Source organism: Bacillus rossius, chromosome 1 (genome assembly GCF_032445375.1).
Source record: "Bacillus rossius redtenbacheri isolate Brsri chromosome 1, Brsri_v3, whole genome shotgun sequence".
Lineage (NCBI taxonomy): Eukaryota > Metazoa > Arthropoda > Insecta > Phasmatodea > Bacillidae > Bacillus > Bacillus rossius.
The window spans coordinates 43,275,556-43,288,148 of record NC_086330.1 but is presented as its reverse complement, the minus strand read 5'-3'; the positions used below and the strand labels follow the sequence as shown (position 1 = coordinate 43,288,148).

Genomic DNA, 12,593 nt, shown 5'->3' with positions numbered 1-12,593 from the left:
CTATTCCATTCCCTTACCGTACGCACAAAAGTACTCAAGTACTATTTATAAAATTTTTGATGAGACAAAATATTACTGCTGGAGCTTGAAATAACAAAAGGGTTTTAAAAATATTTTAATTCCTTCATACATAGCCTAAACTATCAGATTCGTTCAAACTTATTATTAAACTTCTAAACATATATTTTTCTTGATGTTATTTTTTGCTGTATAGTAAATATGATATTTTTATTTAACTAATATTTACACTACCTTGACGTCGTCCGAACGAAGGCCACCCCAAAGCCCGACCTGCAACTGCCAGCATCCGACCCCGCTAACGGAATGCACCCCTAGTCATGGCCCACCCGAGTCAGGCGAGCATCGGAGTAACAGGTAGAATTCAGGACCATGCCCTAATTAATCAGCCACCTCGACCCCAGTTTATTAGAAAACAGACACAAATTAATAGTAACACCACTTTTTTTTAAAGACCCCGTCCAAGGAAAGTGCGATGTAGGAGTGCCCGGGTCACTCACGTGTGAAATTACGTGAATACATTTGTCAGTCTCCCTTGCGGCCTTCAGCCTAAATTAATTAAAGTATTGTGTAACGTAATTGTGACCTACCCATGTTTTTGTGTATAACTCGCCACTGGAGCAGTCAACAAGTGACGAACAATCTCTTGACGTCCCTCGGCTTCTGGTCCCTATTTCCCTGTTTACTTGAAATTCCTATTGTGCCCGTACTGCTCTCGTCGGAGAGGTGTGGGTCCAGGCCAACGTGGCCGGGACCGGGGAATACGGGACCTGGAGGGAGAGTGAGGTGAGGAGGAAGAATGATAGGCAGTTTTTAAGGACCACTCGATGTTAACAGTTCCACAAGCCCCTTTTATTGTAATTCTGAGAGCCTGCCGCGGCCTGGCGGATCCGTCGCGGAACGAGCGCCCTTCCCACGAAGACCCGGACTCCCGAAGACCGTCTCGTGCAATCAACTCGTCTCGACACGAACTAGAAATCCTCCCACGTAACAAGGTTCCCGATTGAAAGTTTCTCCACAGAGGCGCGTGACACGTGCGCGGTCCTTTACGTAACAGACTCGTAATGACGACGAAGGTTCGGCGGTTCGAAACTACGCTTACGCGTCCTAGGATGTTCGACTCGTGACGTAATTCGTAACTCGAAAGCTCAACCGTGTGAGCGACACAGCAAAGGCAGCTCAGCTGCCGCGACAACTCGTACAGTGGCGCTGTCGCCGGACCGCGAGCTCGGAAGACGCGCCTCGCGATCAGCGCGGAGTGGTGTGCACGTCTGCCGCTGAACGAGCCCTGAGCAACACTGCCCTTCCCCGCCCGCCAGTGGGCCGTGGCCCGCGGGCCGCGGGGGAGGGGAGGAGAAATCGGCCGGCGTGGGAGAGCACCCCCCCTCGCGACGCGGACGGGCGCCAGTCCGCGATTACATATTAGCACTGCGAGACATTTGAGAAAATTACAAGATTATTTACACAATATTTAATACATTACGGTTACATTATTTACACACTTATTGAGGTTCACGACCATTTGAAAAATACATAAATCAGAATTATTCGTAACACTAAAGAAGCCCACTGACATGCTAGGGCGCACGCGGGTGCGTCCCTGACCGATGCACTACACTGATGGTTCACTGGGGAAACAGACTCCCTCAGGCCCAAGTCGGTGGCCAGGTACGGCCTCTGCATCTGGGAGGGTACGACGACTGTCGTCACTCTGGTGTGACTCGTATTATTTAAACGTAGTTTATATAAACATGTTATATCTAATTCTTAGAGAGTATCTGCAAACAGGTTAATATTTATTATTTAATGTATGAATTTAGAGCCACTTGCAATCTCTTGTTAATTAAATAATTTCCGAATAACGGAACTTTAGAATCTTTGGCGCGAGAGAATGCTGAGGCCTCCCCTCGCGCCAAGGGCAAACGAGTACCGAACGACTCGCGGACCGGGGCGGACGTGCGTCCCACGGGGAGTCTTCATCCTTTGTCTCCACTGAAATTCACTACTGGTAACTATAGTCATTAATTGAAATCATTTTCGTTGCTTAAACTCCCTGTGCGTACCCGGTCCTTTTTACGGTGTAGGGCCAACCCAGCCGCTTAAATATAGACTCCCCGCACAAAGCATTACACAGGGCAGTTCAGCATACGGCACGGGCCGACTACCGCCACCAATGACTTTGATAATCTTCGAGTGAACAGGCACCGGCAACAACGACGCATAAGACTTGTAACTAATTTAACTGCGAGCCGCGGTCCAACAGGTGGACACAGGTATCGCTGCTTCTGCAATTCTCGGGGTTGCCGCCTCCTATCGACCTCCCCCTTAACCTCGACTGGCGTGAGGGTTTCAGATTAGTGACGGCACGTCAGAGCGCCCAGTGTCAATTTAATGTATTTTCGTAGGGTAATTCAATGTGCATCATGTAAATGTAAACTGCAAGTGTAACTGTTCTAACCAATTAAACGTACACTCCGTACGCGACGTGTTACCGACAGTGCAAAACCGAATCCGTGTGTGTTATTGTGGGAGTCTCCGTAACCCAGCCAGGAATCAGCGTGTTATGCTGTACAGGGCCTGCAACATGTTAATAGCCAGGGATCCCTCCAACCACAACCACCGCCGATTGTCCTAGCGGGCCACGCAGGGGCATTCGCACCCAATGACCCAACTCCCCACTAGGAACCACACCCGGACTCGAACACGAGAACCCGGACGACGGCAACCTTATCCTGAAGCTGAAGCAGAGTTACAATTCCACAAAAAATATAATAGCAGTTATTCAGTTTTTTATTACCTGAAATGTTTTTGATTATTTTGTAAAGGCACATTGCATTTAAACAAGTAGTTATTAGTATTAATAGTTCTGGATATGCTAGTTTGGAGTAGTTATACTTAAAAAATGGTAATACCAAGTTTAATGATTGATTAAGCTAGGTTAGCTTGACGCCGACCGCCAATGCTCCTCTATTTCGCATAGACCGCTATGCCTCATCAATGTCTCACAAATGTGTGTGCACCGAACGCGCTCGTGCGCGCACCGGAGTGTAGGAAGTGCAACGGGGCGAACGCCAGGTAACAAGTGCTATGTCGGCGGAAGGATCCGGCCGGGTGTGGCATATCCCTCCGCCGAACTTCAACAAATGTAATGTATGTACTTTTTCCACAGGAGATACTTAGACATTATTTTCATTATTTAATATTTCATTTCTTACAAAATTATGTTTCACTGTGCGCCTTTTCCCAAACCTGGCTGGTTCAGTTTCCCGCAAAAATCACACATTTTGCTGGGAGGGTGGGTGGGGGAGGGGGGTCGCGCGCGGTGAGAGCGGCAGTATCCTTCCAGAGCTCAGAGAGGCCGGCAGCCTCCACGCAACACGGGACCAGCAACTTTAATTTTTTCACTGATATGTAGTTTTCGATAGTCGTAATCGTTCGTAAACCTTTTCTTTCAGTTCCGTGGTCGGCCTTAACTTACCATGTGGTATTTAACTTAAATTATTCAGTGCTCCAAGACGAGCGTTCGTCGTAATACGTAAGTACTGTAGGTGATCTACGAGATGTAACATCGGCGCTTCACGCGATAACTTAGCCAACCGGCTAAATAGTTTCAGCCTGCACGGGGCAGCCAGTAGGCAACACGTGCACTCAAACTTACTAACTAATCAATGTCTGGGACAAGTCTAAGGGTCAGGTAGAGTCGCCGGAGTTACGGGCCTACGTGTCATTGGCCCAGTGTAATACGTATTGTGTAATTGTGAAGTGTTTTATTAGTCAGATTTTAATATGTCATGTTAGGGTTTGTTTTATAATCACAGCATCGAGTCTAAGTGTATGACCTTACCGCGTAATGAAATCGTGAGCCGCCACTGAGAAAGTGGTCGCGTGTGTGACTATTCAATTCGGGAAAACCGTTACGGCCAGGACGGGCAGCACTATGTATAGGGCTGTGCCGTAATAAATTCATCAGACATCAATCAGTATTTTCGTGTTCTCTTTCAGGCGTCCCGAGTGGCCATAACAGCTCGGGGGGCCCTACTGCGTTGAACCTCTACCTCTAGCCACAAGGCCGAACCTACCCTGAGATTCCGAACAATACTAAAATCACGTAAAATTCAATATAGGTAGTGGGGACGGCGCCAAGCTAAACTAAAACTTTAGTGAAAATGATTGATTATGTTAGGTTAACAAACATAAACAATATGGTAAAAAAAGATTAAACTGTTTGTTATGTTGTATTAGCAAAAATAACTATAAAAATGAGGCCGAGCTTTTTTAACAAACGGTGTTACCTATTTTTTTATATTATTTTGAAAAGAGGATATTATTTAATCGTTATATACATTGTGTCTTATTTTAAACTTGCACAGGAATGGCTAAATTATAGAAAGTTCTTACATTCATTCAACTCAAGTCACACAAGTTGAAATGTACTAGAAGGTGTGTGTCTTTGGGGTCGCAAAACACTTGTTTTTCCAGATGTGATTCAAGAGTATTAAAACATTAAAAAAAACTTCCTCTCCTCAACCAACTCTTCGAATCTAGTGATATATACTCATAAAATCTTGGAACTGGGGTTTCAGTGCTCAAATTCTGGGGATTCCATGTTCTTTGTGAAAAGTAGCATACTTTTTAACGAACGAGTCTAGTCGTTAATAATCGTGTATGCTCGTGTATTTTCGGTTGCCTAAATAAGTGCTTCGTCAGGCCGATCTGTTTTCTGTCTTAGTTTCTTAGTTTTTTAGGTGCTGACTGGCGGCGGAGTGAGTGGTCAGTGCAACCACTCACCACCAGGGGCGCTTGCGTCCCTGGTCACTAAATCCAGTACTGGAAAATTAGTAAAGCGGACCACGAGTCCAAGTGCCCAACCCCCGCATGGTAGACTCTTTTCTACTCTGTCCAACTCTTCATCCAGACCATCCTCTGTCTCCTGTAAATTCCTACACGTAATGCATGCCAATTTGCATCCCGCATGAATGTGCCCAGGGTTTTCCCTGTGTCTATGCAGGTTTTACCTGGGCCCACCCTATCTCTAGTTATAGTCTAGATTTAAGAGTGAGGGGAGTTAGTCATGGCGCCAATCGCTGCCATGGCTGGCCAATCCCCTCCTAGCACATGATGCATGCGACCCTCTCCCTGCATGGCTAATCCCAGCATGACTAGGCGTATAGGCTTCGGCCTGAGACGCACCTAGGTCCCTCCCTAACCCGGACCCCTCCAAAATACACTTAGTTTTAGTTAGGTTAGGAAAAAAAAAAAAAAAGAAAAAATCGTCAGGCCGAGTTCGCTTCGAGCCTTGGCCGAGGACGGACGCGTCAAGCGAAGCTGCGAGATTCCAGGAACAGCCTGTTTACTCGCACACAGGCCAGGTGGTATTCCCAGGTTTTCCTAAAAAGTGTAAGCGTGCAAAACAACCCGGGTTGTAGCTAACCCTACAGCCTAGCCACAACCCGGCTTAATACCGGGTGCGTGGTCAGTGGGTGTTAGTGCGTTGTAGGGTGTAACTAGCGACATGACTGATCAGTTAAGTAACGAGCAGGTGATGCAGGAGTGCATCGATGTGCCCCTGCCGAGCGACGACGAAACCGAAATGTCAAGCGACGACGGCTTTACAACAGTCGTCTCAAAAAAAACAAAAAATGGGAGGAAAGGACGAAAGACTGCGCCCCCCACTGACGAACCCCGCGATCGCCAGGCAGCAGGCCGAGCGACTTCGCAAGCAGCCCGTCAGAAGGGCAAACAACTCGGCCAGTCAAACGGCCGCCAACACGCCCACAGGTTCGAGCCCTGCCCCGTTAAACCCTGCCCCTCAGGCAAAGAAAATGCAGGTGAAACCCCTGTATGTATTCGTGGATTCTGGCCACAGCTACCCAGCCATTAAAACAGTGCTGGATGCAGCACTGCAGGAGCGCTGGTCGTGCGTCAGTCGCGGCCATGACCAGCTCATGATTCACACTGCCACCGTGGAGGAGTACCACAGGGCAGTGTGTGCACTGGAGCAGACCGGAGTGCAACACTCTGTACTATTGCAACGGGACGAGATCCCGAACAAGTTTGTGTTTTGTCGAGTGCATAGCAGCACCGACAAACAATTCATTCAGGCTGAGTTCGCCGCAATGGGGCTTCCAGTGCAGAACTTCTGGTTTCTGTACAACAGGCAGACAAGGCAACCTATAAATAAGTTAGTTGTAGAGCTGCCGAAGGCCGTAAATCCAGAAAGGATTTACGACCTGAAGTCATTCGGAGGCCTCAGCATTCGTGTTGAGGACTATCGACACCCCAAAGGCCCCCTCCAATGTGGCAACTGTCAGAGGTTTGGCCACCCCGCAAAAGGCTGCAGAGCCTCCCCTGTGTGCCGATGGTGCAGCCAAGGGCACAAAACCGAGGTTTGCCCCCAGGGAGGTGACAGGACGAAGGCAAAGTGCGCGCGATGTGAAGGCCCGCATTGCGCCAATTACAGAGGCTGCATGGCCTACAAGAGGGAGAACTGGCGTCACCTCCCGCAACAGGAGCGGAAAGACAGAGAGCTGCAGTCCAAACGTGCAGTGCGCGAAAACAAGCGAGCAGCAGCCGCAGCTCAAGTCCGCCCGCCCCCACAACAAGCCGGTCCCTCAGGCTACTGCCCCCAGTCCCCAAGGCAGCCGTGGCGAGCCCCGAGCTACCCCGCCCCCCCACAATGGCAGAGCCCTAACCAATATTCAGTGTTGAGCGATAGACATGAACTGGAGTACCCTGTCTTGGCAAACCCACCCAGGTCTAGAGGCCAGCCCCTGCCCCAGAGGCCCCCGAAGAAACACCATTCGGGGCACAAAAACGGTAAAGGCCGGGCGCAAGGTCAGGTGACGGATCAGCCAGGTACTAAGGCGCCACCCAACTCCACCCCTCCCCCCAGTGATTCCATGAAAGTCGCGCAACAACAAGCCAGCCCGTTGCAGACAGACTCACCAACAGAATTGCCAACTGCTTCACCGCAGTTAAAACCCTTGGAGAATCCAGCGATGGGCGCGAGTGACTTTCTAAAGCTCGTGGGCCAATCGGATACCATTGCACAGAACCCTAACCTGGCACACGTCCTGGAACCAATGTGCATTTTAATGGCTATTTTGTGTAATCCGTCCAAGTCAATAGAGGACAAAATAAAAGCCACCACGGGCTTCGTGACAGCATTAGCGGCCAGCTTTAATGCCGCACACCCTTAATTTAGGTTCTGCCATTAATACTACCCCCGTAGACAGTAGATTAAGTACCATCCTTTACTGGAATGCACGAGGAATTAGAAATAAAATAATCGAATTTACCGATCATTTAATTAAACATAATATTGGAATCGCGGCGATAAACGAAACACACTTAATTCCAACAGATCGTCTAACTATCTTAAATTACACTATTTATAGGCGCGACCGCAATACCAGAAGTGGAGGGGTTGCCCTACTAATCCACAGAAGTATACAACATAGTGAATTTCATTTACCTGAATTTAATAAATTAGAAGCTGTTGCAATTACTTTTAAAGTCAATAAACAACAAATAGTGCTTATTTCGATGTATGCACCACCGGGGAGGTCACTAACTGAAAACGAGCTGGACATCTTATATGGCTCAGCTCCCACATTTCTAGCAGTCGGCGATATTAATGCCAAGCATAAAGACTGGAACTGTCGGAGCAATACAGCCAATGGCCTACTGCTGCAAAGACAAGAGTCTAACAAAAATTATGAAGTAAATGCTCCCTCAGAACCCACTCATGATAGCGGAGTACTAAGGCACAACACCAATATTTTAGATATTGCATTAAATAAGAGAGTTCAAACGGGATTCGAACTCAGAGTTTTTCACGAAATGTCATCTGACCACTTTCCAGTACATCTACTATTCGATGACGTGGACACTGACATCAGTCCTCCGAGAAAAATTAAAGACTACAAGAAAGCCGACTGGAGAGGCTTTCAGACGTATTTAGTCGATAATTTGCCTGCAGCCGATGCTGCCAACTTCGAAACGAAAGATAACATCGAATCAGCAGTCACTGAAATTACAGTTAAAATTCAAACTGCAATTAACTCGTGCATCCCAGAAAAGGTGGTTAGATTTAAGCAAGATGTACTGCCGGTGTATATTAGGGATTTAATTTCTCAGAAAAATAGATTAAGGCGCGAATATACTCTACGTAGGCATCGCGACATTAAAGCGAGAATTAATGAATTACAGAAAATAATTTCCGATGAAATAACTCTATGGAGGAGCAGCCAATGGGAGACGAAAGTCTCTCAGCTACAGGTTCAAGATGGTAGCACCTGGAGTATGACAAAGCGATTCCTTCATAAGATAGATAAAATACCTCCGCTACAAACTCGCACTGGGTTCGCTTTTACACCGACAGACAAGGCACAAGCCTTCGCGAATACCCTTGAATTAGCCTTTCAACCTAATATCGAACCCTGTGACCCGCAATTTAATGCCGGAATATACAGAGACCTTACAATTAAACTTAATCAGCCTTTAACTTCAAAACCTTACTTAACTCAATCTCAGGAAGTTAAACAGGCTATCAGGCATATGGAACCACGTAAGGCACCGGGAAACGATGGCATTCAGGCAGTAGTCCTTAAGAAACTGCCCGACGAAATTTTGGAATACCTAGCTCAATTAATAAATGGAATACTTAAACTACAGTATTTTCCATTGCAGTGGAAAGAAGCGAATGTGATAGTTTTTCATAAATCCGGAAAAGATAAGACACTGTCCCAAAATTATAGGCCCATTAGTCTGCTGAGTACATTGTCAAAAGTAGCTGAATGCATAATTCTGCAGCGACTAAATGCTCACATTAAAGAAAATAACGTACTGCCGGACGAACAATTTGGTTTTCGCAGCGCGCATTCAACAACGCATCAAATAATCCGTTTGACAGAACAAATAATAACTGCGTTCAATCAGAATAGCTATAATCTCGCAGCATTTTTGGACATAGAAAAAGCCTTTGATAGAGTACTTTGACGCCGTCCCCGTTGCCTGATCTGAATTTTACGTGAATCTAAACTGTTTAATTAATTTTGGGTCTCAAGGGCGGGGTTCCTGGCCTCGTGGCTGCAGGCAGGGACGCGTCGACAAAGGATTCCCCAGGCTGTTTTGGCCTCCCAGGACGCCTTATTAATAAAAACACACACGTACTTTTAGCTGGTTTATTCCGTCGCACACTTTACACGTTACACGCTCACGTAACTGGCCGCTTCATCGTCGACCTAAGCTCCACGCACGCCACCCACTATTGGCGGACTTTTTACGGCCACACGGTAGCCCGGTGGCAAGTACGTCGATAGGGGCTAATCCCGGTGAATTGCGAGTGGAATGCTCTGGCAGGCGATAAGTCTGTACGTACCTGTATGAAAATCTGCGGCACGCAACGTGAAATGCATGGGGAGGTTGTTCACACGCAATTACTTAAAATCAAACACTACACAATAGTCACTGCGATTAGTCCCGTGTTCGGGTCTAGGTAAATTGTTCCACTCAACTGGTTAACTAACTGCGGCTACTCCGCGGGGTGGCGAGGGCCACGTTAGCTGGGTACGGGCGCGGTGTAATCCTGCAGTATATCACACACGTGACCGTGGCACGTCCCAGTTAATGACTCGTCTGAAAGTCTTAGATTCGCATTTGGCGCAGTGCCGCCCTGCGTGGGCGATGAACTACGTCCCGATGTGGGACTTTACAGCGTGAGGCGCAGGTGCCACGATGGGCCACCTAATCATTTACGTAGTATACTAAAAGTCCTGTGTCGGACTGCTCATTTTATTAAAGGACCGCGCGGAGTCTCGAACGGTCGATTCGGGCCGACCGGGGAGCTGAATTAAAACGATTTGGCTATAATTACCTATTGTAGTGACTGGTGATGTTGGCGCGAAAGTTGAGAGCTCCCCGTGCGTGGGCTGCCGGCCCGGGCGAGTGCTGGATGGCGACTGACTAACCTCCCTGGCCGCCGGGGCCAGGGAGGGGGGAAATTCCGCGGGAAAACTGCGAAGCGCGGGAAGATGACTTCGGCCAGTTTTGTGAATGATAACCCTTTATAAAATGATTATTAAATTAACATTAATTATTAATGGTTTTAGACTTATGAGTTTCTGTTTATCTTATCAAATGCATGAATAATTAATACCCTTGCGCAGTGCCACACCCGGCCGGGCGCTTTGCACACGTAGGGGGCCGTGACTGCCGTCACACCGTTCGGGGCACTGCACTATGTTGCGCGCGCGGGCGCGTTCGAGGCGCGGCACTGATCAGGTGTTGACACATAACGGCCTGTGCTCTCAGAGGGAGCACTGACGGCGGCGTCAAATGCCCCCCCCCTCGACGAGGCCGCTCTGTGCCTCAACACCTTACACACACACTTAAAGATACGCCGGCACACTGACCTGGTAGACCCGGGGCAGCTGTCCATGGGGCGGCGTCGGGTACCTGTGCATCAGCGTCAGCGGCGGTCGAGGTGGGCAGTGGCGGCGTGGCGGCGCCCTCAGCGTCAGGCGGCGGCGCGCCCAAGGTGGCGCACGTGGTGGCGCCCTCAGTGGCGGACGGCAGCGCGCCCAAGGTGGCGCGCGTGGTGGCGCCCTCAGCGGCAGGCGGCGGCGCGCCCAAGGTGGCGCCCTCAGCGGCAGGCGGGGACGCGCCCAAGGTGGCGCCCTCAGTGGCAGGCGGCGGCGTGCCCAAGGTGGCGCGTGTGGTGGCGCGCGTGGTGGCACGCGTGGTGGCGCCCTCAGTGGCAGGCGGCGGCGCGCCCAAGGTGGTGCGCGTGGTGGCACGCGTGGTGGCGCCCTCAGTGGCAGGCGGCGGCACGCCCAAGGTGGTGCGCGTGGTGGCACGCGTGGTGGCGCCCTCAGTGGCAGGCAACGGCGCGCCCAAGGTGGCGCGCGTGGTGGCGCCCTCAGCGGCATGTGGCGGCGTGCCCAAGGTGGCGCGCGTGGTGGCGTGCATGGTGGCGCCCTCAGTGGCAGGCGGTGGCACGCCCAAGGTGGCGCCCTCAGTGGCAGGTGGCGGCACGCCCAAGGTGGTGCCCTCAGCGGCAGGCGGCGGCGCGCCTAAGGTGGTGCGCGTGGTGGCGCGCGTTATGGCGCCCTCAGTGGCAGGCGGCGGCGCGCCCAAGGTGGCGCGTGTGGTGGCGCGTGTGGTGGCGCCCTCAGCGGCAGGCGGCGGCGCGCCCAAGGTGGTGCGCGTGGTGGCGCGCGTGGTAGCGCCCTCAGTGGCAGGCAGCGGCGCGCCCAAGGTGGTGCGCATGGTGGCACACGTGGTGGCGCCCTCAGTGGCAGGCGGCGATGCGCCCAAGGTGGCGCATGTGTTGGCGCGCGTGGTGGCACGCGTGGTGGCGCCCTCAGTGGCAGGCAGCGGCGCGCCCAAGGTGGACGCGCGTGGTGGCACGCGTGGTGGTGCCCTCAGTGGCAGGCGGCGGCGCGCCCAAGGTGGTGCGCGTGGTGGCGCTCTCAGTGGCGCGAGTGGCAGCACGGCCGGTTTGCACAGCGCCCACCCCCCTGTGAGCCTTCATGGCAGTTGGGGGTGGCTGGGGCGTCGTGGCTGTCAAGTCCGCCTCGGTGCCTTGTGGCACGGCGTCGACAACCCGGTGGTCTGCCAGACTAGGTCGAAAAGTGGTGCTTTTGCGACGCGCGGCCGCGCCAGCTGCTCTCTCGATGGCTGGGGGCGTCGTCGTCGGTGGTGCCGGAGGTGGTATTCGGGATCCGCAGTGGCGCTGCGTGTGATCCGCCACCTGGTGATCCGGCCGATTGTGTTGCAATGTGGCTGTTTTGAGACTTGCGGCCGCGCCAGTTTCTCCCTCAGTGACTGGGGGCGGCGTCGTCGGTGGTGCCGGAGGTGGTGTTCGGGATCCGCAGTGGCGCTGCGTATTTTCCTCCACCTGGTGATCTGGACTAGGTCGCGATGTGGTGGCTTCGGGACCCGCGGCCGCGCCAGCTGCGCTCTCGGTGGCTGGGGGCGGCATCGTCGGTGGTGCCGGAGGTGGTGTTCGGGATTCCCAGTGGCGCTGCGTGTGATCCTCCACCTGGTGATCTGGACTAGGTCGCGATGTGGTGGTTTCGCAATGCGCGGCCGCGCCAGCTGCGGTCTCGGTGTCTGGGGGTGGCGTCGTCGGTGGTGCCGGAGGTGGTGTTCGGGATCCGCAGTGGCGCTGCGTGTGATCCTCCACCTGGTGATCTGGACTAGGTCGCGATGTGGTGGCTTCGCGACGTGCGGCCGCGCCAGCTGCGCTCTCGGTGGCTGGGGGCGGCGTCGTTGGTGGTGCCGGAGGTGGTGTTCGGGATCCACAGTGGCGCTGCGTGTGATCCTCCACCTGGTGATCTGGACTAGGTCGCGATGTCGTGGTTTCGCGACACGCGGCCGCGCCAGCTGCGGTCTCAGTGGCTGGGGGCGGCGTCGTCGGTGGTGCCGGAGGTGGTGTTCGGGATCCGCAGTGGTGCTGCGTGTGATCCGCCACCTGGTGATCCGGCCGACGTTGTCGCGAAGTGGCAGTTTTGAGACTTGCGGCCGCGCCAGTCGCTCCTTCAGTGGCTGGGGGCGGTGTCGTCGGTGGT

At 52.0% G+C, this 12,593-nt stretch overlaps 1 protein-coding gene across 1 annotated transcript; it reads left to right on the top strand.

The window, feature by feature from the left end:
* Window positions 1-7,016: 7,016 nt before the first annotated feature.
* LOC134527136 (skin secretory protein xP2-like) lies at window positions 7,017-11,546 on the top strand. Its single transcript, XM_063359558.1, has 4 exons — window positions 7,017-7,026; window positions 10,782-10,894; window positions 10,967-11,281; window positions 11,394-11,546. Exons 1-4 carry the CDS (start codon window positions 7,017-7,019, stop codon window positions 11,544-11,546), a joined length of 591 nt encoding a protein of 196 aa, XP_063215628.1.
* The last annotated feature ends 1,047 nt before the right edge of the window (window positions 11,547-12,593 follow it).